Here is a 27,867-nt window from a genome sequence, read left to right as displayed (position 1 = left end):
TGACATCATAATTGGAATTACTATTCTCATTAACAAAAAGTGTTTTTAGATTTCAGATTTAATTATTTTATCATTTTAACTCTTTTTGTCCTTGGTTTGCTATTTACGTTTATAATACCTAAACTCTATTCTAAAAATCAGTGTTGAACATTTTATACATTTACCTCGTAATCAAGAGATTTCAGTTTGGCCTCTTGATACTAGTCATATTAATGATGTTTCTCATCAATTTTAATGGCTGTAAACACACCAATCATTCGGATACTCAGAATCTTAGTAAGATATTAGAAATTAACGATGTAGTTATTTACATATAACTATCTGCAACCTTGTGGCTGAAACACAATGTAGAATCGAGAAATAAAAATTCTCACACTTTAAAAAATCGTAGTTCAGGACCGTACAGTGAATGTTAGTTCGAGATCGTAAATTGAATGTTTGTTATTTGCGATCGTACGTTTAAGGACTTTTTATTGCCTATAAATTAAGAGGAGAAAAAATCTTACTACCGAAATACACACTTAACCCATCAATTTTATTCTACATGATGGACAATCAGAGAATTTCATAATCACATCTTTTATGTAGCAACAAGTTTTCTTTAGATGTGCTAAAGAAGAGGTGATGAATGCTCGAAATCGCAGATTTTGTGCTTTTGACTGTTTTAACGTGAGAATTTTTATTAACTGTTTATAAATATGAATCCCATTGTTCCATTAGTAATTATACAGGGTTAGCATAAATGATTCATTCGTTTTGAGAACGCTATATTTTCACAAGTATTACACGTACCCACATGAAATATATATATGAAACGAACCACAAATTCACCAAGTTTGTACTGTGTGGCAGTACGAGTCCATTATCTATCCCAGTTCGTGACTACCTGAACGATGAACTTCCGCATCGCTGGACTGGGCGTATTGGTGAGAATGATCTAGCTTTGTTCCCCTGGCCTCTCCCAGATCTCCTAATTTAACGCACTGCGACGTCATCCTATGGGAGTACGTTAAGGATCTTGTTTACGTACCCCCACTATCGCAATCCTTAGTGGAGCTTAAAGAACGCAGTGCAGACTATTGACAAGACTATGCTACAAAAAGTATGGAATGAGCTCTAGTATCGTCTGGACGTGTGTCGTGTCACCAAAGGGGCACATATTGAACATTTGTAGAGAATGTATAAACTTGGTGAGTTTGTGGTTATTTTCATATATCTTTCAAGTGTGTTCGTATAATACTTTTAATAATAATATAGCCTTTTCAAAATGAATGAATCCCTATACAATACTGAACTATTAATATATGAAGTACATTAAGCTTTCCAATTAAAGCAAGCCTGTAGCACGAATAAGATATTATCGTTCATTACCTGCTCGCAAAATACAAGATTTTTCCACTCACCGCTTAATCGCATACAAATTTTACTTTTGTTTCGGTGAAACTACCTTCTATGTTTTATCTGCATATCACGTTAATTTGCTGCCTTTGAGTTGTTCTCAAATTCAGAGCAAAATTTTTTAAAAACACAAGTTACTGATTTGTAATCTAAACTACCGGGATATATTCTCACCTGTAGGGTTGTGTATACTAATTGCTGCTGTGGAGTCAAACCATCCGCACCTCCTCCCATCATACCACCTAAATTTCCACCTCCAAAACTAGTTCCCATCAGCGAATTGGGTAGATTGATCTCATTTCCCAAACGAATCGGATTGGCCTACAAAACAAAAAAGTTAAAGAATTAAAGACAAAACATGGCTCATTTATTTTACAAATGACTAAAATGTTTAAACTGCACATGACGACAATAGTATAACTCATAATTTATTACAACTGATGTATTGGGAGATCAGACTGTGTTAGTTTCTTCTTCTTTTTTCTGAAGGTAGCTATAACACTGTTGGCCTACATAATAGGAAGAAAAGTTACGTAACTATCATAGTTTGTGTCGTTAAAAGCTGACTGATAAAACAGACGGTTGCTTCCGTTAGTTCGCCTCAATAAAAGCAAAACTTCAATGAAATTTAAGTGGACTAATGAACAATACATCATTTTCCCAATTGCAGGAATGCTATTCTAATTGATACCAACTATTAGTAGGCTGATGAAAATATCAATAGTTTTTTCGATTGAATATAGACATGATTTTTGAGAAAGAAAATGTCAAATATTATGTTTTCTACTAATTAGTGTAAATGAAGTAGGTAGTTTTTTAGGCAGTGAAAAGCACCATTTATTTCTAAAGTAAAGAAGTATTTTCATACTTAATAAAACGATACCTTACCCTAACAAATTTTCTAAGCAACTGAAGTTCCTTAAAGGATTTGTACTGACGAAAGCAAGTCATCGTTACAACGTCCAAGATCAAAATTATTCCTTTTACCCGTTCGGGTGTTTCAGTCAGTACAAACTATTTTGATAATGAAGGTATTCAATGTTTCCAACAGCATTATATGGTCTTCATAACAAGGAAATTGGACTAACTAAAGAGTTAATCTAGGATTTATGAGAAAAATAAGTAAGAAGAGAATTGAACTGGTACATCTTACTGATTCTTCATATAATGCACTTACCTTTATTAACGTAAGTCTTTATCTTCTTTTTTATTTTTAAATGGGTCATGAAACAATTGAGAGAATAATTTAGTTCCTGCATTTCCCGAAACGTAGATACTACAGTTTACCTTAAGTACTATCTACAGGGTGTATCAAAAAAGGCTTTACAACTTATACCTGAAGAGGTTGAATGTGGCTTCCACTGGTGATGCGGTACACATTGCATCTGAAGTCTCACTTGCTCTACAACGTCTTCAGACGTACGGGGACGACCTGAAGATTTGATGTGCCTTACCGAACATACAGTTTCAAATAAAATACTTACGCCACTGATAAATGATAGGCCTACAAGGAAGATCTTTACCATACTTTGTACGAAAAATACGTTGCAGAGTTGCCGCAGACTTGGATTCTTCAAACCAAAACACACAGCTTGCACGCTCGGGACCAGTAAAGGCAGCCATCTTTACTGCAAGTGCCGCTAGCACTTTCGGTGGCTTACTTCTGAACTAGTGTACTACGTGAGACAAAACTTGATATATTTTGCTACAAAATGACACCAAAACCATGTCTGTAAGATAAATGAATAAATCAACGAGTTTTCAAAGTTGTAAAGTCCTTTTTGATACACCCTGTATTTTGAATGCTACAATATATCATACTTATTTTCGAACCTGTTTCTGCTGCAGCTTCTCCGCTTTCAGATTACAATGGATAACTTCTAAGATGTGAGCTGTCAATTCATTTAGATCCGTTAATGGCCTGATATTAAATATCATAATATGCTTCATATTATGTTGACTTCTAAGGGATCCAATAATGCGGCAATAAGTTTTCTCTACCAGCCGTGGGTCACTAGATTCCTAAAAGAAAATTCACCAATACTAAATATTGCAGGCATAATTTAATATTATATTAAATAAGTGTTTTTGACAATGTGTAAAAATGAAAAGTGAACGTATTCATAGTTGCTCAATATAACCTTACTCCTTTAAACTGTTCTTGTTTTACGTCGCATGCGAGTGTTAAGTGATTTATCACAGTTTCAATAATTTGAGTTAGATACACGTGAGGTAGAAATACAATTCGTAGTCCAGCAAAATCTATGCATTTGTGCAATTTTTGTCGTTGGCAGGATTAAATATACTAACTCACATATAATTGTCATATATGACAACGTAAATCTTTGCTTTTGTGACGATCATTTTAGAGAAATGCTTGGCAAAACCTGTAAAGTTCTTGTATCAGAAAAAAAAAAAAAAAAAAAAAAAAAAAACTTGGAATCCTTGGGAAATAAAAAAAGCACAAGCAGAGTTTGCAACTGAATTCTGTAGGTACCATCTCGTTTGGTTGTCCTTCCTTCGATAATGTAAGAAGAAATATACAGCGTGTCCATAAAAATACTATCTATCTATTAAAATGCTACGATAGCAATTGAAATGCCCGAGCTCCAACCTATAACTATGGCTTTCAAATCTTTCATTTACGGTTATGTGTGATTTCACGTTTAACAGAGACAAACATTTTAAGTATGAGTACTTTAAATAAATCAGTTAATATATCTTTTTCATAGCGTTTATGATATAAAATTGTTGTTCAAAGCCTTTGCATTTTAATAAGCCTTCTCTAAAATCAATGCACATGAATTGTGATTCCATCTTCTGAGTTCTTTTAAACTATATGTTGTGGAAATTTATGTGTTTGTGGCCAATCCTTTCGACAATGAGATCTCGGAAACTACAGGCTCTAGGAAGATGACGTTTTCACTGATCGATTGGAAATTTTGCGTAAATTGTCCAGTTCTAATTGAATATTTAAAAAATATGGCCGTTATTTCTTTATTACATTTTTTAGGGTACACTGGAAGCGTTGAAATTAAAAATAAAAACTAAAGCATCATATCCTACACGTTCTACATTCCAACACTACGTTGTTGTATAGGGATTGCTTATGTCTCAGGCGTTTATTTCATGGCCAAATAATAATGAAAAAGGAACGATAACCATTTCTCCAGTCTAACCAGTAAGATAAATCTTTATTTTTGGAGTGTTTTACCCAATGAACACCATATATAACTGGCATTATAATTAATTGTATATGTAATGTATTTGCTTATTACATACTGTACTGCAAGAAGAAAGAAAATACTGGTCATGCATGAATTAGAAACTCCAACCGGAAGTAGGCTCAAATCTTGCAAACGGTGCGAGATATTGAGCTCCCCTTTATGATACGCCTTGCCGATTTTTTTAAAATCAAGACTTCTTTCACTTGTGTCTGTAAAGGGACATGTACAGATGTTGTAAAGAATGAGAAGGATATTTATGCTCATATGCGAATGATGCGCTGTGTAGTAAGCGCAGGTTCAGCTAGTCATACTTTAAAAAGGTACTACGTCGCTTTGGATAATCGTATCTAAATGAAATTAGCCACAAAGCTTAAATATTTTTTACTATACCTCAAAGACATTGAATGTGGGCCCCGCGAGTGGCGATGCAGACATCGATATTCCCATTCACGATCAGCTACAGCATATCTGATCAAATGGACTCGATGGCAACACTAATACGAACTTGCACTTCTTGCAGGTTTTGAGACAATGAGGGTACATAGACAGAATCCTTTACGTAACTCCATAAAAAGAAGTCACAGACCGTCAAGTCAGGAGACCTCGGTGCCCCTTCTAGAAGACATCATCATTTCCGGCACGTCCAATCCAATCTTCCTGGAAGCCGCTCATTCTGATGTTCCCGAACATGTAAATGCCAGAGAGGTGGTGGAAAATAAAGGCGTTGCCTTCTTCCAATTGTGGAAATAACCAATCAGTGAGCATGTCAAGATAAGTTGGACCTGCGACAGTGGCCTCTCGAAAGAAAAATGGGCCATAGACTTGACGTTTCGATACGGCACAAAAGACGTTCATTTTAGGAGTCTCTTTCAACTTCCAAAATGACCTGTGGATTCTCGCTCCCCAAAATCCTAACATTACGCCTGTTCACTTTACCACTAACATGGAATGTCGCCTCATCACTGAAAATCCTGATAGTTTTCCCTGATAGTTCTTCATTATCCTTCGTTATAATCATAAAATGTTTACAGAAATCTAATCGTTTTACAGTGCCGTAAGGTTTCACCTAATGCATTAATTGCAGTTTGTAGGAGTGAAACTTACGGTATCTTACATACGGTGGACTTAGGGATGTTCAACTGCTGACTAGCTCTACGGACAGACTTCTTAGGGCTACGTACAAATGCCTACCGCACTTGTTCCACAATTCCCACATTGACAGACGGTCTCCCTGAATGGCCTTTCCTCTGATAACATATGTTATACGTCTGATAATATACGCCTAATTTATTACATAATCATGGTCGGTTTATTTCCTTCAGTAGTTACATTACTCCAGTAACAAAATGGTACTTCATCAAATTGGTAATCAGTTTCGCGAGTATTCGCTTACTAATAATTTAACTTACCTGGCCTTCCATCCAATGCAAAGCTGATATTTCACCCGTTGTGTCAATAATTTTGTAGGTCGTTTTCGTGGAATCAGTAACAACGCTACTAATAATACCCACAATGGTTACCTGAAATTACAATTAATTAAAACATAAATAATCCTAAAAGGACAAATTAATTAGTGTGCTGTAATTCCGTCTGGTTAATCTAACATCTGTTTAGAAAAACGAAGAAATGGAACATAGGACGTCTTCAAGGGGAGAACATATACTTATTGTATTGTAGAAATTGGAAACAGCAGATCTCCTAATACTTTAACTGTTTACAATGTAATAATCTTCAATGGTAAAAAATATTTTTAAGACACACAGGATTTAAATTCGTCTTCTCTTAATAAAATGTTAAAAATAATCACATGTTGCTGCCACTTTTACTTGGACTTTGAACCAGAAAGAAAATCGGTGTAATTCAATAAAGTGGAGAACACACAAGCTTCAATAATAGTAATCAAGGTTAAAATTAGCTAAAGATAACATTTTCCTGATTCGTAAATATGTTGACATAGATTTTACCTTGATTCATAAGTATAGCGTTAATTTCAAATAAATCTTTTTTTTTTTTTTTAATTATTATTAAAAAAAATGAAAAATGACTAAAAGATTGTTGAAATACATTCTGAACAGTAAGTATGTACATAGTTCTCCGCTCTAGTTCTATCAATTAACTCAAAATGAATATATGTACAGAAAATTTATCAATTTCATTTCTATTGTGCGTGCCTTTTTCTGTCAATATATATTGTCGCAGTATGCGTGTCACGACACTCCAAAATTATAGAAAATGTTAAGATTTAAAATTTATTAATTTCATTAATTGGTTTAAGAGAGAAATATTACAATGTTTTGTTTATTATTCTAAATTGCTGTAATTAGGTTGCAGACATGTTATATCATTATTATGCATTGCTGATGCTTGTTGTTTCTTCTAGAAGTAGACACGAGTCTGCAGTGTCATAATAATAACAAAACAAATACGAAACATATGAATGTCAAACGTTGTGGAAATTCTGTAAACACAGACACATAATTAAAATTAGGTAAAAGTGGAAATTTCGCAGACATAAGCTGTCTAGAGAATTTGGTCAATGAAAGAAAATGCAGAAATTGTGAATAAGCCCAATTTCGGCTCAGAGATGTAAAACGTCAGAATATGCAATCAAGAACAACAAAATTCGTCATCACGAACATGATGATAAAAACCTAATGTTTGAGGGAATCAGGATCAGTTCTGAGAGACCCGTAGAGGATCAGTTTCAGGCGGTCTCTAACATCAGTCACCGGAGAGCCATTTGTTGGATCAGTCTCCATGGATTAGTATTCTCAATAGAGTCATTATTGAGATCAACAGCGAACTACGTTCCAGTGGACATCCATCCACTGTGAGGAATTGGAAGACGAACTTTGAAGTCTGAAGTTCGAACCTCGTTCATCAAGGTATGCTAGAATAACATCTCTGATATTCAATCTTTGACCAATTCATAGATAGTTCTATGCAATGCGAGTTAACTATTTTACTTAATATCACACATACAAACATCCTACTAAAATTCTACTATAAATGATAATTGAATAAATGAGTACCATAAAGATAAACATTCTTAAGTTTAATTATATCACCTTTCGCATGTCATTCAATTAAAAATCCTAAAAGTTTTAGGTTGGTGGAGATAGAAGGAGTTTCTGGTTTCCTACCTACTCTGGATAGTAGGTAGAAGCAACAAATACTGTGCAACTAGTTTACATCCCTATATTTAGACCCAAGCACAGTCCTTTTTGTTGACAATATATATATATATACTACTTCCCACTCTATACATTGAATTGTGTTATATATCGGCTTAAAAATGTAATTTTTTGAATTGTGGAGTTCATCATATTGGCCATTTTCTTCTTTACTGATCTGATACATGGAACTAAGCGCATAAATAGTCCCTTTCCAAGCAACGTACTCTTCCCAAACATAGAGGCAATTTTTCTTGTATTTTATTTCCGGGCTTTCGCCAACTGCGTCATTCTCGTATACACTACAAAATTTGAATCCGCTTTCACTGCACTAACTCTCAATTAAACTCAAAATAAATGTTTTTATTTTCCACTTGACATTTCATAATTTTTAATCTGTATTTAAAATAATATTCAAATAAAAAAAATCGACGGAAAGTTCTCAGAAAGCATTGCTACGGTTTTAGCCCATTAACGTACAGCATCCGAAAAGTCGGATGGCGATGCGATATATTTTGTTGAAGTGCTAATTCATTTCCAAAATTTTGTTCTTGTTACAGTCTTCGCGACATTTAGTACTTTTTCTTTAAAAAAAAAAAAAAAAAGCCATGCAGTACACTTCTTTCGTGTAAGTTCACATAAAATAAAGAATATTTAATGTCAGGTCATCCTTCAATTGCGCATCCTAATTAAAGGTTAGACTATGAAGTTTTAAAATCCAGTCGCTCGATTTATTACTTCTTTCAGTAATGGGACTATGTGAGCCGTGGCCTTATAACTTAATGTGAAATACATACTCATTTCTTGTACTGGAACTCACACATTAAAGATGCCTGCTTACACTAGCAGGTAGACCCGGATTCGATTCCCGGTGGGAACATGTGGTTTGGATCGTACGTTAGGTTGTAGGTCTACTTTTCTTATAGCCTCAGCGCTAAAAGAAACTACATTTCAAACCAACCAACATTAAAAGATGTAGAATTCACTTCACGATTAGATTTCACTTCAAATCGTCCAGTCACAACACAATTGGTTCCCATCATATTCTCATATTTCTTCATTTTTTTAAATATGGGATCTATATGCAATATTATTAGACCCGTATTTTTTTCTTTTTGCTGAAAAAATTCTCCGATATACAGCCTTCCAAAATGGCTACCCTCCTCTCGGATTGCTCGAAAAACTGAAAAACATGTCAAATTAAAAGTTTTATTGTAGAGAAACGAGTGTACTTAGTAATATAATTGCAATAGTAGGAAGAATATAAAGTAGTGTGTTTCGGTGGAAGGGCAAAATTCGTCTGTTGTCCCAATAGGAATCGCGCAATTCACTCACAATGTTGCCAACTTTGGTAAAAATTTTGCTAACTTCAAACCTTTTTGGTTGTCCTCACGAGCCATATATTTCGCGTTAAATCAGAAACTATGCGTTAAATTTATAATGAAATTCAGAAAGTTGATTTGTATCAATACAATGATTTTTACATGGGTAAGGGCGATGCACTTCGGTTGGCATTGTTGCCAACTTGGTAGAACTTTCATTTGTTTCCAAATGTCACTACGTGCTTTTCATTTGATATCTGGTAGTCATTAATGATTGTAAACATCACATGAAGCACAATTTTCCCCATATCGCCACAGTTTTGGAAAACTTACATGTATTTCAATAAAAGCTTTTATCTCGTGCATTTTTGATAGTTTGTAACATTTGAGTGTGAATTTCACTTGATGTTTTCCATTATTAGTGAAACCGAAATGTCGAATAAAAACTACGCCTGTTTAAGTTGTAATAATAATAATAAGAATTTTATGTCTCGGTTCAGACGAGCAGAAAAGTCTGTTGTGGACCCGCGCGAGCCGGCAATACATTGGTTCTTATCATTCATGCCACACGAGCAGACTCTCCCGCGCGACTCTGCTGCGGACTCACAGCGGGCAAAAATTGAGTTCCGGGGACTGCTGGCTCGCAGCGAGTCCGCACAGGTGTAGCGGGTCGGCAAACAATTGCTGGCAATGAGTCAAACCACACGAGCAGACTTTCCCGCGCCCGCAGAAAAGGAAATCGAGGAACTGGATGTAGAACTATTCATTAACGAAATACAAAAATATCCCGAGATATGGTATTTAAAGTGTGAAAAACATCGAGACAGAAATAAAAAGCGAGAGGTATGGAACAAGATGTGTGAGACCGTAGGCCCTATGTGAGAAATTAAAGAACAAAGAATAAAAACAGTATTGGTATGTATTATTATTACTTTTTAATGTGAGAATCTAATATTCATGTTGTGACATAGTGACAAGAGTCAAGATATCATTAAGTCTTAATTGTTTTGTTTTTCATTTGTTTGGTTTTCTTTTTGCTTTGTTTTGTTTTTGTTTATCAATCCCTTGTCTGTGGTTGTCTCTGCTGTGGTGGCCTTCCCTTCCCTGTCCTTTTTTCTCCCTTTCTCATTTACTTATGAAATAAAGGATACGAAAATAATAATATTAAAAAATGAACATTCCCAATGATGATACCTCACCGGTTTTGAATGCTCAAGGCACCGGTTGAGAGTTACGTGGCTGAGGGAATATAATAATAATAATAATAATAATAATAATAATAATAATAATAATAATAATAATAATAATAATAATAATACATTTCTCAAATCGTTTTATAGTTATTCGTAAAATATTTGAACCACCTTTCCCTGATGATCGCATTTCAATAAAAGTGTACTTACAAAACTCCATTAGATACTCTATTTTAGGCATAGATTTTGAACTCCCCTATCCACTTAGATTGTAAATAAATAAGTGGAAATTTTGATATATAAATTACCGTCCTTCCTCTTTTAGCAGTAGAACATACGAAAGCCTTGAAACATGTTCCATTGTTTTACGTAAGAGTTCACATTTGGAATTCACATCTTTAACTTAACAGACTCTCACACACGGCACTGTATGAATAAATAACGGGAAATGTTACAATTATAAAAATAGTACCCTTTTTTCACCTTAGAATTGGACTATTTGGAAACACTAAACCAAATATTTTTATTTACTTAAGAGTGTCTGAGAGAAATTACATTCGGAATTTCACATCTCCAATTTAAGCGAATCCTCACATTGAACACTTTCTCAATATATAAAGAGAAATTTCACTACTATAGAAATGGAATGAAATCTGAGTTTTACGTCCAACGATTATGTCGGGTAGGCTAAAGGAAACTGTGAAGATGAGAATGAATGAAATGGTAGAATGAAGAAAAAATGAAATGAAATCTTTGAGTTTTACGTCCCACGGTTATGCCGGTTAAGCTAAAGGAGACGGTGATGATGAGTAATGAATGAAACGGTGGAATGAAGAAAGTGGGAGAACCCCGAGAAAACCCACGCACACGGTGTTTGTCCACCACAAGTTCACTTGGCGGGAGCAGGGTTTGAACCCGAGACCCCTTGCACCAGAGGTGAACGCTCTACCACTGAGCCACCGCGGCCCCAAGAAGAATGAAGAAAGTGGGAGGAAACGGGAGAACCCGAGAAAACCCAAGCACACGGTGTTTGTCCACCACAAAGCCCACTTACAGCGAGCTGGGATCGAACCAGGGACGCCACGCATCAGAGGTGAACGCACTACCACTGAGCCACCGCGAACCCACTACTATAGAAATCCGCCTTCTCCTCTTCAAGAGAAAAATAAAAAACGCTGGAACCTGTGCTCCATTGTTTTTATTTAGGGGTTTACATTCCGAATTTTACATCTCGAACCGAAATAAATTCTCACATTCTGCTCTTTGTGAATAAATAAAGAGAAATTTTACTGTTACTGAAATGCTTCTCTTACTCTCTTAGGAGCGAAATATTTAGAAACGCTCAAATAAATGTCTAATATTTAATTTATAGTTGGCAACATATGCCAAAAATTGAAATTAGTCACGCGACAGTTAATCCACGCTAGTGGACGCTAATAACAATTGAAAATGTCTATAAATAGGTCCCCGAATGTCCTGCTTTCTGTATTCACACAAATGATAGTTAGTTAACATAATTAGCTTACATTTAATGGAACAGCTAACATTTGAATTGGTGGCATCGGAAGTCTTATGATGGTACCTTCTGCTTTAATTTTATCACTTAACTTATTATCGTTAAAAATTCATCAAACGAAGTGCTGCTCATGCGAAAATAATTTAAAGAACTTCTCTTTGTCATTGAGTAAATCAATAAACATGGAAGACAATTGTACCTAAAAATAAAATAAACTGTTTTCTATGTTGGACTGAAACGCCCGCCCGAGTTCGTTGCGAGCCCGCAGCAGACTTTTCTGCTCGTCTGAACTGGTTTATCTGTGACGTTCGCGCGAGTCTGTTGCGGGCCCGCAACAGACTTTTCTGCTCGTCTGAACCGAGCCTATTATTGCAGAATCTCTCGTAACTCAACATATCAAGTTTGAACTTGTTCAAGCAGTTCTGCTGCAACCACGAAACAGTTTGTTACGTGATTCGATGTCGTGAACATCGTTTTAGTGTTCTCTAGAAGCATGAAAATTATCACTGGTAACATGATATTATAGTGCACTAATTACAGTGTTTGCATGAATAACAACGAAGTCTTATTACGCAAGATAAAATTTTTATCGAGAATTCTTGCTACCAGTGAAAACAATTTTCATGCTTCCAGAGAACACTAGGACGATGTTCACGACACCGAATCACGTAAAAAACTGTTTTGTGGTTGCAGCAGAACTTCTTAAACATGTTACAACTTGCGGAGAAGATATCACTTCGCTTCTTCAACAAGTTCGAACTAGATGCGTAGAGTTACGAGAGGTTCTGCAATAATAAAAAGAGACATTTTCTTTTTATGAGATAAAACCTTTTAATGAAATACACGTAAGTTTTCGAAAACTGTAGTAATGTGGGGAAAATTGTGCTTCATGCGATGTTTACAATCATCAATGAATACCAAATATCAAATAAAAAGCACTTAGTGACATTTGGAAACAAATGAAAGTTCTACCAAGTTGGCAACATTGCCAACCGAACTGCATCGCCCATACCCATGTAAAAATAATTATATTGATGCAACTCAACTTTCTGAATTTCATCATAAATTTAACGCAGAGTCTCTGATTTAACGCGAAATATTTATTTTATTTTCCATTGTCACGAGCCGATTTTGGGTCCCGAGTTCGAAACCCTGTAAGTCGAAAACGAAGAGAAATTCGACTCATGTTTATCGGAACTTTTCTACTTGAATTGATGTCAGCATTCAACTTTCAAAATTTTCATACTGCCTTTCAAATCGCCTTGTGTACAGGACCTAAATGCCCACAGGAAATATTTACATTCCAAGTACAAAAACCGAAATTTCAGTAATTAATTGCGAACGTTAGGGCTGCAGCCGCATGAACGGTTAACAGATATTAAATACTTAGGTACTTCTCCAATAGTTGGAAAAAAAATAAAATAATAAATGGTGGGGTTTTTGAGAAAATGGCGGCCAAACATGGTGTCTTAATGAAATTTTCAGCTTTTCATCATACTATAACGTAGGATGTAATAATCAGAGAGGTAAGTCCTTTACATTTTCACGAAACCTTATCGAGTAGATTTCGATGCTACAAGAAGGTGGTTATATGGCTCGTGGGGACATAAACAAAAAGGTTTGAAGTTAGCAAAATTTTCACCAAAGTTGGCAACATTGCGAGTGAATTGCGCGATTCCTATTGGGGCAACAGACGAATTTTGCCCCTCCAACGAAACACACTACTTTATATTTTTCCTACTATTGCGATTATGTTATTAAGTACACTAGTTTTTCTACAATAAAACATTTAATTTGACATGTTTTTCACTGAGAGGTGGGCAGACATTTTGGAAGGCTGTATATTGAAATAGAAATTTTTCCAGTAAAAAGAAAAAATCGGGGGGGGGGGGGTCTAATGTAGTCTCTCATTTTAAAAAATAAACTAAATCTGAGACAGTCGTGTGGACCACCCTGGACAATTTGAAATGGAATCATTCTGCATATCAATTGGAAGTCTACTGATCATAAGAATTCCAATAGTTTTTTTCCCATATCTATTAGCTTTAACTGTCAGCTGTCCAATGACGTTAACCTTACCTGCTACGACTCATTTACCCTGAAATTTGAGACATCACTGCCGTCACATCTACAAAACGCTCAATTTTTAGGCTACTTGATATTATATAAAAAATAGAAAAAAAAAAACAAACAAAACAAAGGGAAAACTATTTCATATTACTTATTTTCGAATTATCCTACAAACCCGTGTGGTAAAACTTTTAAAAACAAACGAACAAAAATATATAGGAAATAGAAGATGCAGAGCACACTTGAAAAGTCATTATTTCATATCAATACCTAATTGTTGTGCGAAATCTGTATGAACTACGAGACAATTTATAACTAAACGAAACTAATAGAAGTCTTTGCTGGATAATATAAATTGAAAACCACCTATATATAATTCATGGAGTTGAAGTAAGCAATCATACTTACAATACTAAGTTTCCGAAAAGAAGGTTATTTATTATGTCTTACATTGATCTTTTTCCAACACTACACTTTAAAATCAGAGTAGAGATTGGCTTACATCATCTTCCATGACACTTCTATCTTTATTTTACCTTCACATTCATTTTTATATTGGTATTGGCAGTTAAAAAAAAATCTCTAGTTTCCTCTTTGAAAATAACTTCTGATCTGAAACCTTTTCATTGATGGATTAGAATAATAATACGGAAAAAAATGGGCTAATACTAATTCTGTACTAGTTGAATTATTAAAAAAACAAGTAAATTGTGAACGTACCAGATGAACATCGCTATCACCTATTTTCAAACCGTCCTCTGGACATTCCAGTATCTGTTTAATAGTTGCAGGTACTAAATTCTGTGCTCTCTGAACCTGTAAAAGAAATATCCACCACACCTTATTTATATAATTTACATTTTCTCTCCAAATTACAGTGTAACTATAACTCATACAATAACTATAGTATAACTCATACAATAAGACATTGCTCTATCTTCAACATTCTTCGTACGAATAGTAAACAAACAATATACAATAGTCTCACCATATTCAATGTTCTTCATGAGCTTAATTTTTCATTTGAACTTTCGTCACAACTACTGTATACTTCAAGCGTACAAAATACATTACTTAGATCTTACGTCATATGTAAAAAGTCAGTAGTACATGGGTTACTGTTTCGTTATTTTCACACGAGTTGGTTCACCCACTCACTCTAAAGAGAAAATCATCTTGTGTAGGATCAAGTCACGAGAAAACGGCTGAACCGTTTGCAATAAATTTTTGGATATAATTATTAACTACCTCGAATTGGATTTCTATCGTGTTACTTTGATTAAAATGCATTCTAAGAATGGGAGTTGCGAGCGAGATGTCATAATTTACGCGAAAAATGTAGACGTCAAATCAGAAAGATGAAACTTGGTATATAAAATCCTTATTAAAAATAAGAGATAAATCCCAGGACAGGAGGCGCATTTTCAATATAAATAAAAATAAAATGTAGGTATGTCTGATGACCAACTCCTCCTAGCCCTCTGCACCGAATCTGATGATTTTTTGGTACATGGAAGGACTGTGGCCTAACTTAGTTTTATCATATTATCGAACATGGGAAGTGAGAAGGAAGACACAAAAACACTCGAAAAAGATCGATATTAGTGTGCAATCCAATTTGCTGGGTCACTGAGATGAATAGTGACACTCTCGTTCCATTTAAGTCCTAAATTCATTCTCCATCGGATAGAGGAGCGAGTCAAGGGCAGGGTTTCTCCAAGTAGACTTACCTTAAAAACCGGAAAGCATACCTGGGTTTTAAACTTTATATAATATATCATTGATATAACCAAGCTTTATTACACTGATTTTCTTTAACGAAGCTATTGGACTTTCGTTGTATGAATTAGATTAGACACTTCCACATATTAGATATACTTCGTACAATTTTTAAGACCATAGTGAAATTCTGTATGTATATAAGAAAATTCTACCAGAAAAGCTCATAATAGTATACATTTAGCACATACTCAAGAGAATAAAATGATACCATCTCGATGAACAGCTTCCTTTTTTTTTTTTTTTGTAAGAAGCGGGGGGAAGAGGTAGCAAATATATTATTCTTGGAATCAAGTTATTCCCAGCACAAGTTTCTAGATCAAAGACATACCAAACCGTAAGCTGTTTTCAACTAATAAAGCGCCCATTTCTCATTGTTAAAACTTGACAAAAAAATAAATAAAAATCTCTCCTAAAGAACATTATATTAGAAAATTTATGTATCAGAGTTATTCCACAAGTAAATAAAAATTCACAACCATATATAGCAATTATAAAAAAGTGCCTGAATCTTTTTTAAAAAATTACGAGAATAATCTTGCAAGATCCTATTATTTCTTTATTTTTATGCACCAAAAGTAATAGACTAACAAGTATTAAATTTTAAAAAGGGATGGATTAACTTTATATATGTACACCCATATACAAGTATATATAACTCCACAAGTTGCACAAATTATATATTTGTGCAACTTGTGGAGTTATACGAGGTCTGCTTGAAAGATATATGGACTTGGTTCTTTAAGTGGATTATAGGCAAAATAGTGGTACGCTGATTATTTAATCATGAACATATGGTCTTGGTAGTAGATGATTGTAATCTCAGCTATCTACAACAGTTATTTAATTTTATATTTATTTATTTTATTTTATTATTATTATTATTATTATTATTATTTTTTTTCATTCTGTCTTTCTTGAACATGATTTTGTCCACACTTTTGATTTTTCTGGTAGCTGAATTATAAGAACTGAGAAACATGGAGCAAAATACCTGAAATTTCTGGAACAGTTTGGGAAAATCCTACATCAAGTGATGAAAAGAGTACTTTTTCAGTGGCACAAGAGGTTCAACGAGGGACACGAGGATGTGGAATAGGAAAAGCAGGTGTCGTGTGGTGATTGTCAGTTGATTGTTCGAATGATCGCCAGTCACTTGGGCACAAAAAAGGACAATATTTGGGAGATTATCACCAAAGATTTGAGCATCACGATAAAGCACCAAATCACAATGCTTTCTTTATTCGGCATTAATCCTAGCCAAGAAAAATATCGCCGTCTTGGAACACCACCATATTCACCAGATCTTGCCCCCCCCCTGTGATTTTTTTTTTTTTTTTTTTTTTAAATCTGCAAGTTAAAAAGGATTATTAAGGAAACATTTTGAAGGTGTGGAGGGCATCAAGATGATCATAAGGAGCATAACAGAACTTCAAAAATCCCAGATCAATCCTTCCAGCAATGCATACTGGCGTGGAAGAGACAAGAGGACAACTTATAATTTGTTGTTTGGCATAGAAATAAATTGTTAGTGCCACCAGTCCAGTTATTTATTAAAAAGCCCTTGTACATAGTTTTTTAATATAATATTCTTTTGGAAACTTATTTTTGTCCAGATTCAACACTGAAGTCTGTACTGAAAAGATGGTCGGCTTGTCACTTAGAAACAATTTACATTTCAGTGTGTGATTGATCTGAAAATATTTTGCTGAGAATGACTTGTTCTCAATAACATAATTGTTAAAGCAAGAAAAGATATCTAACTTATTTTCATATCGATCTCAATAAGGTGGCACACTTGTCATCGAAATGATAAGAGAAATTTGGGATCTGAATAACTGAAAACTATTTATTCTCCAGAAAAGATACGTGATCATTTTACAGTGCTAAAAATACACTCACTATGAAACCATAATATAGTGGAAGATAATATTACTCACCCTTTTCTTCTCTCCTTGACTGTCGGATGGGGAAAACGTGGTTGACGAGTTTAAGAATCCACCTTGATTCCCACCACCAAATCCTGAAATACAAAATACTATGTATATCTGCTGCTTCCCTTTGGCTTAAAAATGGCTGTTGTAGTAGAACCCATAGCAGAACATGCCGCGATCTGCGATATGATCGCAGTTTTTTTTTTTTTTTTTTTTTTTCAACGCGTAAAGCGTAACTGAAGGCTCTCCTTAAAGTTGCAGTGACAGATTTCCGAGATAAATACTCTGTTGCAGTAAAGGTATTGTTTTGTTTGAGTATACCATATGTGAAAGTTGAGGTAATGTGATGGAGAAAAGATCAGCAGCAAGGGATGGACTTAGTAATGATATTGGAACAACAGACCAGCTTACACACGTTATCCTAAATGGACCCATCAGATTATATTTAAAAAAAAAAAAAAAATCCTTAAAGCTGCTCTCATTACAAAATACCATATCGTATCACATCATAAATATTTTAAATCTCCTTTTTTTTAGCAAAACTCTTTCAAAAAATGTGCCTTCACAGGTTGTTAACTACAACTAGGGATACCGCTGAAAACTGTTTACCATGTAACGCTGTAATAAAAACATGATAATATCTTTTCTTTCTTTTTCTTTTTTTTTTTTTTTTTTTGAATTCCTGCAGAAAATTTTTGACTTACAAAAGCTCATCGCAGAAAGACAATGAAAACACCGACAGGGGGACATTATTTGATATACTCTGTGATACCACCAGGTTAACGGCGTTGTCAACCCAACATAAAGTTGTATTTTTCAAATTGCACTACGTCAACTTATTACGTATTTCAAATCTATATGTTAAAACGAAAACTTACAATATCACATTTGTTATTCACTGTCGCAAACTAAGAGGACTCCAGTATTACAAACGTTCAAATTTTGATGACCCCTAAAGCACTTTACTGTCTAATACTTGTATTATAATAAATTGATGAATTTCGAATGAATAGGAACAAAGTTACAAGGGATTGAAAGTTTGACTTTTTTCAAAAGCCTACCTCGAAAAACTGCTTACATAAGTACCACATTCAATACCTCAATAGATAAGTACCTTATAAGTGATTCAACAGATGTTAGGATCACAATGCCATTTATAGTAATTTTGTCTCAAACCGTTCTAGTAATATCACAAACAATGGTAAAGTTTGCAGAACTGCTCAAAATTATGTAATTCCGAGAATCTTTTCTAACCTTCCTGCCAAAAACTATTGTTGGGATCTTGGAAAGAAAAGCAACAGTGGTTTTAAGAAGTTCCCAAAAATACGCCATTTTAAGTGATCTTCATGTCTTTTCAAAATCATCTACGTGATTGGATGTGATATATATATATATATCTAAAGACCTTTGAAGAAAGTTAAATTGTCAATTCCTTGCAACACTGATTCTACCTGTTCGAAATATGTCACATGGTGACCGTAGTATTTGACACTAAGGTACACTGGATATGAATTGTCAGTCTTACTTGCGTTATTGCTGTTGTAGAAGAATCCAAAATTTTATTTCTTCAATGTTTGTGATACTGCAACGACCTTAGTTTGCAACATTACATAATAAATGTTCTATTATAAAGTTTTATTTAATATGTAGATTTGAAATATGTAATAACTTGACGTAGTTCCATTGGGAAAAAAATGAAACCCTGTTGAGTTGGGTACACTGTTAGTTGGTTGTATTCCAGAGTGTCAGACAAGTCCCTCTGTGCTGAGTCACTCTGTTCTATATCATCACTTACCCTCTGTGCTGAGTCACTCTGTTCTATATCATCACTTACCCTCTGTGCTGAGTCACTCTGTCCTATGTCATCACTTATAACTGTAACACTTAAGGTCATTTTGAAAATATGTGACTCCTATAAAAATTTAAACTGCATTATTACTCTGGAGACACGTTTGTACTTCTTCAGAATCACAAATTAGTTCTCAGCAAAATCACATTGAAGCACTAAACATAGTTTTTCAGCCCCTACTTTTCCTCTGTATTATTGTTGCAATTTGTTGAGATATTGGTTGATTGATTCAGCTTATTGCTTTCATTGTCCATTTCACAAGTTCGTCAAGGAAGGTATCAATAACAATTTCCTTAATGAGTTAATTTTCCTCACATGTCGCACATATAGCCTCAGATAAATCACCTGCTACTTTTTCCAGTCCAAGTGTTCGTAAGCCGAGTCCTCCCTTTCTGGTACAGTCACTACATATCTCAAACACGTCTCTTGTTGTACATCACAGACTAATAATGACTTCACAAGTCCAATCAAGGTGCCAAATGTCACACCTTAAAGTAAGTTCTTGCAAGTTACCACGCAAAGTGCAAATCTGGCACAATTTACGCAGGCAGACATCTCTAGATGGGTATAGTGGTACTCCTACTCGTAAAGGCATAAAATTTTGATCTTCCAATGTAGAATATTGAATGTTCCTTCTTATATATGGCGAGTTTCTTTAATACTGCGAGTCATGTACTTTTTCACTTTCACTACTTCTTCCCCTGCTCCTGTTAATAATGATAATGTCTTTTTTTGTTGGTGCTATGGCGAGAATAGTCCCATATGTGCTTCAATCACAAAATAATAACAGGATCCGGTCTTCTAAACACACTTTTGCTGTGACCTCACGTTCCTAGTACCATGCAGATGGTGCAAAATTATGCAGTATCATGAATTTTATGCATGATACGTCGCGTTTCTAGTATCATGTATTTTATTGCAGATGGTGCAAAATTATAAAATGTGGTGCAAAATTTGTACCTTTGAAAGGAACATTGGGATAATTGACAACTTTTAAGTTGTATCATTTCATTGTTGGATTTACACGATTCAACAACCAAATTGATGTTTGATATAAATTTCTAGCAAGCTACAAGCTTCTTTTGGTTCATTTCTTGATGGAATTTCTACTTTGAAGAATTTGGTCACTTATTTTATTATTATTATTAATTTTAATTTACTCACCCACAGCTGTAGTAACTTTGTTGTGCTTATGGTTACACACAGCTTACGACTTGACTTCAATAACTTAACTTCTATAGTTGATTGAATCAGGGAATCCACATACAAAATCTTTATCATACACATGGGAGACTTTTTGTTGTTCCGTTAGTGTTATCGTTGATATTCCACCAAAGCATTAGAACACAGAAACTCATCACTTGAAACATCTTGCTTGATTTTGAAAGTCTTGAAATGAAACGAACATACTTCATTCCAACCTGAAGTTTTTTTTTTTCTTTCTTTCTTTTTTCGCTAATCTTGTATATCACTCTTTTACGGATAAGAAAATAGCCAGCACACTGCACTTTCGTGTTACCCAATCAGAAGACATTTCAAACTCAGTCCTTTTCACAAAACATGCTTAAACTCAATCAATCAGCAGGATTCTGACAAAATCTTACATGTACTGCTGGACCACGAATTTGGTGAACTGCTCTATTTGCCTGTTGTCAACTGAAGTGTGAATTCATGTGTCCTCCCTTTTATATCCTAGGCCAAACACACAAAATTATGTAGATGGTCCAGATTGTTCCAGAAGACCTATCATAATTTGGAAGGTTCTAGCTAAAGAAAGCCCAGAAGAATAAAAACATTTCACCAGTACGAACTGTTTAATTTATAGTTTTTATTCCATCACTTTGAGCACATTGTTAAAAGGTTTTTTTTTTCTTTCTTTTTTAAATCATTATGAAAACTACCAGAACCAAAGTGGCGTGTTTCCCTTTTCAGGACATTTACAGTGAGAGCGAGAGAGAGAGAGAACCTTCTGTCCAATTCTCAGAATGTTTGGGACAGGTGTATCTGAGACAACAAAGTAAAATACAAAACACTCCGATGAAGACATTAGCACGGAAGATGAAACATAAATATTGTTTTAAAACCTGTTGAACTCAAAAGTGAAAGCTCTCTTTTTCAGGCAATGCAGTATTGTACTGATCAACATCAATATTTTGGAACTGGTATATATTTTTTTTCTAAAAACAGAACATTTAGAAGACTACAGCAGGATAACTTATTCACATTTCCAAACGAAGAATATCATGGGGATCAGTACATTATCTTTCAAAATAAACGAAAAGGAAGAAAATATCTTGAACCGTTCAAAAGATAGAGCATTTGAATATTTTTCTGAAATTCGCACGTGAGAAATGGTGTCATCTTCGGCGGCCTGTATCTAGGATCAGGAATATTTTGAACAAAAAACTGTCTGAATTTTAACATCTATTAAATTCAATAACATCTGGGACTATCGAGGTAGCCTCCCCGCCTGAATTATTAGGGACTTTGTCATTAGTAATTAGACTATACAGTAGCAATAGACTTCTTCAAGAATATAATCTAAAATGTAAAGAAAAAATAGAAATTTTAATAATTTAAACAAATATTAAACTATTACATCTCACACGTAAACCCACTCTTGCACTTTACTAATGTCATCATACACAATATTACATATTGGTTACTACTATTTGCATTACATTGCGTTACTAAACTACCATTTACATTACACAGTTCACTATGAATGTATTCTTAAAATTCCGTCACACTGTAGCTATATACAATTTCGTATTAATATATTAATAAAGTGTTTGGAAAACTGCGTATTTTTAAAACTACGTATAAATACTGACTACAAATTTAATATATTTTTTTTATTCCATTGCATTTAAAGTTTTGCTGAACCTTGAATAATTTGACGTATGGTGTTTCTAATTCTGTATGTGGCTTGAATTATAATCGTTTACGTTAGAACGCAATATACCTAGTCATACCATAAATATTGCTTCAAAACTTTAAGTACATTGATATAAAATGGTTCGAGATATTTTAGTATCCTAATAATATGAGATACATGCATGCATTATGAACCAAAATCACAAATAATTATTCAAAATGGCCGCCATCAGTGTGCACACAGTCCTTAAGTCTTTGTGACCACTAATCAATTGCATTACGCAACACATCGACTGGAAAATCTGCTGCTTCCTTCCGAAGAGACCGCTTTAAACTTTCAATATTGGGACGTCTCTTTTTACAAATCATCTCCTGAAGCTTGGGATCACAATTTGTAGTCCAAAGGGTTTAGATCCGGAAGTGCAGAAGGCCAATCTGAAGTGGAAATGAAGTTCAGAACACTAGCCTTCAGCTTGGTTGTCCGTGTCTTGCGTGCTAGGACTGAGTCTTGCTGGAAGTTCCAGATCTATCGATGGAAGAGGACGTAGGTGACATTCTTGGCCAGTCTCTCAAGCACTGTCCGCTGGCACACTTTGGCTTACGTTTTCACCCCCTTAACGCAGAAATGGAGTTCCGTTGTGCCCTCGCAACGCACACACCACTACACTGTGACTGAAGCAGGATGTTGACTCCTCTGGAACCTTGGAGCCTTTTTAGCAGCTCCTCTAGAGTATGTGGTATATACCCTGTCATTTTGGGCATTTAAAGTCTCCTCAATCCTCATCAGTGAAAAGCATTCGACGCTGCCCATTTCCTGCGTAACGCTTAAGTAAGTGCTTTGCTTTTAGGAGTCTCTGGCGCTTCAGTTCCTCTATCAGATGCAGGGTGTCTACTCAAATTCCAAAATGAAATTTCGTGACCTTTTCTTTCCCAAACCATAAAGTTTAGAAACATTCTGAAGAGTGAATTTGGGTGCGAATTGAGCCAGATTTTCATACATGCGATAGAAATGTGCTGAACTTCTGTACACTGAAGTCGTTCTATAGGCCGCGATGGTGGTAGTGCGTTCACCTCTGGTGCATGGGGTCCCTGGTTCAATCCCAGCTCGTGCCAAGTAAACTTTGTGGTTCACAAACACCGTATGCGTGGGTTTTCTCCGGATTCTCCAGTTTCCTCCCACTTCATTCATTCCACCAATCCCATCATTACAGTCCTAGCCGGCCTAGCCGGCATGAGCGTGGGACGTAAAACTAAAAGATTTCATTTCATTTCATTTCATTTCATTTCATTTCATGGAGTCGTCCTAGAGCGAATCTACAGAGAAATGCAAGTGCACACTCCAAAAGTGATCGTTGAAGATTAGATTTACTAAAAGAGAAATATATATGCAATGAACGTATATACGGATCCGCTAACTTAACATAATCTAGTGCTTTTAGCGACATCCCCGTTTACGCGAATCCTCACTATCGCTGACGCGCCTCTGCTGCGCTCCTCGGTAGGTATCATTCATAATTTTAGTGTCCGCCAACCACAGGTGGGTTTGTGGTTTTACAGTGTAGTTTTTATAGCTTATTTCCGGACGCAGTTTTTACATCAAATGTGCACAGAGGAACACTTTCTAAGATATTGACAGTGAATTTCCTGATAAATAGCTGAATTTTAACGCTTTTAAGCCTGAAAACTCTGGACCTACTTTGCAGCACGAAGGAAAGTATACAAAATAGATCCCAAATTCGCAAAATACAGCTGAGGGAGTGAAGGGGGAAGGTTCTAGAACGCAGGTCTCTCCTATATGTTACCAGCCACCAGGTTGGTATCTTTCTGTAGTACAGCTTAATACTTAATTCACGCAGTATTGCCGAGCGAGAGAGAGCGAGTGAAGGCGGGTTAGCAGTCCCGCAGGGCACTTTCTTTCCTACCTTTAGTACAACTCAATGGAGAGGGGGACCAGTGTTCTACAACCCTGCCAACGAAGGAGGTTAGATGTCCCGCAAGGCTCGTTGTCTTCTAGCTTTATCATAATTTAGACAAAAACAAGTTACGGTACTCGGTCCTGGAGTCCGTACTTACCTTCGTAGTTTGCATTGACCCCCCGCAATTTGAATTAACCCAAATACTTTTAAAATTGAACGACCTCAGCAGAACAGCAAGCAGTCTTTTATCTATACAATAATAGCTAATAGCGAAGGCATGTATTAGGAACTGGGAGGCCGGAATACTTTGCTTAAATTTGTGCTTCCTTGCTTTATTTACTGTATTTTTGATGGTTTAGGTAGGTTGGGTTAGTTTAGGTTAGGATACTTGATTGGGAGGGAGGGCAGAATTCTTTGCTTAAAATTCGTATTTCCTTCCTATATTTCCTGGGTTTAGGTTAGGTTAAGCTATGCTATGTTAGTACTTAACAATTACACTTACGGCACATCAACTCTTTTCGGCCTATGTTTAGCAGAAGGGGTCCAGCTTTTTTCTCTAAAAAATGATACAATTTTGGTAGTTTCTGTTCACATTCGGTTAGTTTAGGGTAGGGTTGGTTAGTTTAAGTTAGGTTAGGCTAGTTTAGGTTACGTTAGGTTATGTTATATTAGTGTAGGGATCACGCATAATTTTCCAAAAAATGATAGAATTTCGCTTATTTCTACTAATATTACGTTAGTTTAGGTTCGTTCAGGTTAGCTTACGTTAGTTTATGTTAGGTTAGGTTAGATTTGGTTACGTTATGTTACGTCTAAGTACTTGCATCATTCATTTCTCCTGTAAATTTTGTGTTTTTTACGAGCTTCTGGACCCCTTGTACTAAACATACTCCCTCTTTTCTCCTACAAACATGGTGATTTTACCTGATTTTGGTCCCCCAGTTTCAAAATTATCCCATAGCGCGTGGTTTTACTATACGGATCCATAGTATAAGTAGTAATAGGAGTAGGGGTAGGGGTAGCAATGGGTTATAAGCCCTGCAGGGGTTCGGTTCTCGACATAAAATGGTCAAATTAAAGACTTCCCCACTTTTTTCCGTACATTTTACAATCTCTGGATCCGTATAGTAAAACTGTACCTCATAGCGAATCCCCTTCGCCTTGAACATCCTACTAATCAGTGCTACTTTCTTGCCTCAGATCTGTTTGGCCCACCAACACTTGTATATGGGTTACCAAAGATCCCCCTCCTACTACCTAGTAAAAGTGAACAGAACATTAAAATAACAGTCTTAAGGCACTTACTGTCATCATTTCATGTTTGTACCCATATTCTATATCTGTACAACTTAGAAAGCGCCATGAATATGAGCTTTGTATCTGTAGATTATTTTGTCCAACAAACATGATTTTAATCGTTATTATCTGATGCTATCACAATTTCTAATTTACACGGTTTACCTTCTTTTATCTATTTATATATAAATGAAAATGTACGTCGAAATACAGAACATAAAGAATATTACAAATAATAGGTATGTTGACAGATACATTTGTTACTAAATAATATCATTTATTGGAAGAATATCATCGTAAAATTACAGAATAAAAATTGACATACCTTCACTTTGCCCCCACATTATTTCACAGATCTTTCCTTGAATACACAAATGTATTACCAACTACACTATTGATGCAAAGATAACTGACATCAAAAACCCGCGAAACGCGTACATGTGCAATCCAGTCACAACACAACAGTAAGTACGTCACACAATCCGACAGATGCGTCACAAATCCGACAGGAACAAATGAAAGGAAAACAGCGTGCGGAAATTTGAACAAACAGAAAATATTAATTTTACTTAATACATAAAATATAGAAACAATAAATTCGGAAAATAAGTAGTGTAAGATATCCAGAGATTGTTTCATGCAACCCAAAACAAACACTTCAAAATAAAACAAATATACAGGCTGTTAATGAAATAAAATTGGTAGGTGATTCTGCACACCAAAATACGAAGAAAAAAGTTCATACATGACCTAAACTGCATATTTTCAAATGAGAGGCTGCCGAAAATGAGAGAACGCATCCTTAGAAAGTGTTTCTAAACATGCAAATGCACATCTACTGGTCTAGAATTTCGTCACAGATACTACCCTGTACTATCAAAAACCGTACATGGAAAGCGCTCATCACTAAGAAAAGGATTCCCCACAGTACGTGAGGGATTCACCAGTCTCTAGGAAAGAAAAAAAAAAAAAGGTGGGTCGAAATAAGAAGGAATGGAAAGAGGCATTACTAACATATAGTAATTCGTTGTCAGCAAACCAATATTGCAATCAAATTGAAATAACGGAAAATTTTATGTGTTATGCGTCGTTACATAACCAAAGATGAGAAATGACTATTGTAAACGTGGAACGGATCTCGCGGACAGTCATTTAAGAGGCACGGCACACAGGTCCGGTTCTAGATATTATTCTAGATAGATATTGAAGCAAACAATATTCATTTACCCCCAACTAAATGATAATAAAAGAGTAGAAAGTTGTAATGGACAAAAATTCTTCAAATAATTGTTTCAATCGCAATTTCTTCAATATCTGTAGTCTCCCTATAAATATTAACTAATTGGCTGTGGATGAATATTGAACAAAATTCCAATTTTAATATCTAATAGCATTTTTATTAAATAAGCAAAAAACACAACTAAGATATATGCATTTCGAATAATATAACAGTTGAAATATAAAAGTCGAAACAGAATAAAACTTATGAGTATCAAATCTAACATTAACACAGGTTTGATTGTAACAGGTAGAAGTATGCTCTTATGCTTCATTAAAAGCATATTTACATAGTATTTTTTAGAGATACGATTATGATCATTCACTTAATCTCCCGTTTTCTCTTTTACTGAAAAGTTAATGCTGAGTATGCCATTCTTAATGGCCATCAAAGTTTGTCAACTTAATCTTTCTTGAGATATAGTTGATCTTAAATAATATTTTATTAATTTAAGCGTTTCTTTAAAATTAAAAGTTTTGGGGGATAAAAACTCTCAGACCACCTCTGTAAATGCATCCTTGAACACAAGTAATTAATGATCAAAACTCTACTTTGCATTAGGACTCTTACCAAATGTTTAAAAATATCGCTTCAACTAAATTTAATACGAGAGAATGAATTGATAATGATTGTTACACCGTTATAATATAACGACCATATGTATACGTGGCTGTGATTAACAGTGGGAGCTCTGAAAAATATGTTTTACTTTACAAGTGACCTTTCGATTAAAGTTTCGATTTCAATTATAGTTACCCTTTCGAATTATATACGCATATACTGCGTAAAAAACCAATTGTATTCAAACAAATTTTGAAATACATTAACTGTAACTCATACCCGTAACCGAAAAGGCCATATCCTTTCCATTTTAATTAACTATTAAATTACTGCAATCAGGTAAAATAAACACACGTTTCAAAACTTTATCGGCTTGCAAATGCTTCCTTAACAGTAATTGGTATTGGCTACTGCAGCACCTCAACATTTGTATCATTAGCACTTTCGAAATTTTGTCTAGAACTCGAAAGAAACTTT

At 34.9% G+C, this 27,867-nt stretch overlaps 1 protein-coding gene across 1 annotated transcript in view; it reads right to left on the bottom strand.

The window, feature by feature from the left end:
• Window positions 1-26,032, bottom strand: part of RPA2 (Replication protein A2) — a 34,038-nt gene extending 8,006 nt beyond the window's left edge. Inside the window, exons 1-6 of the mRNA XM_081727938.1 lie at window positions 25,876-26,032; window positions 17,619-17,701; window positions 14,620-14,715; window positions 6,035-6,145; window positions 3,232-3,420; window positions 1,573-1,719 (exon numbers count right to left, since the gene is read on the bottom strand). Coding sequence (XP_081584064.1) covers window positions 1,573-1,719; window positions 3,232-3,420; window positions 6,035-6,145; window positions 14,620-14,715; window positions 17,619-17,701; window positions 25,876-25,894 — 645 coding nt within the window. The 5' untranslated portion in view covers window positions 25,895-26,032. The remainder of the gene's footprint in view (window positions 1-1,572; window positions 1,720-3,231; window positions 3,421-6,034; window positions 6,146-14,619; window positions 14,716-17,618; window positions 17,702-25,875) is intronic.
• Window positions 26,033-27,867: the final 1,835 nt, after the last annotated feature.

This window comes from Thermobia domestica, chromosome 1 (genome assembly GCF_964235325.1).
Source record: "Thermobia domestica chromosome 1, izTheDome1.hap1.1, whole genome shotgun sequence".
NCBI lineage: Eukaryota > Metazoa > Arthropoda > Insecta > Zygentoma > Lepismatidae > Thermobia > Thermobia domestica.
Note: the sequence above shows the minus strand (reverse complement) of the source record. Positions and strands in the feature narration are given on the sequence as shown.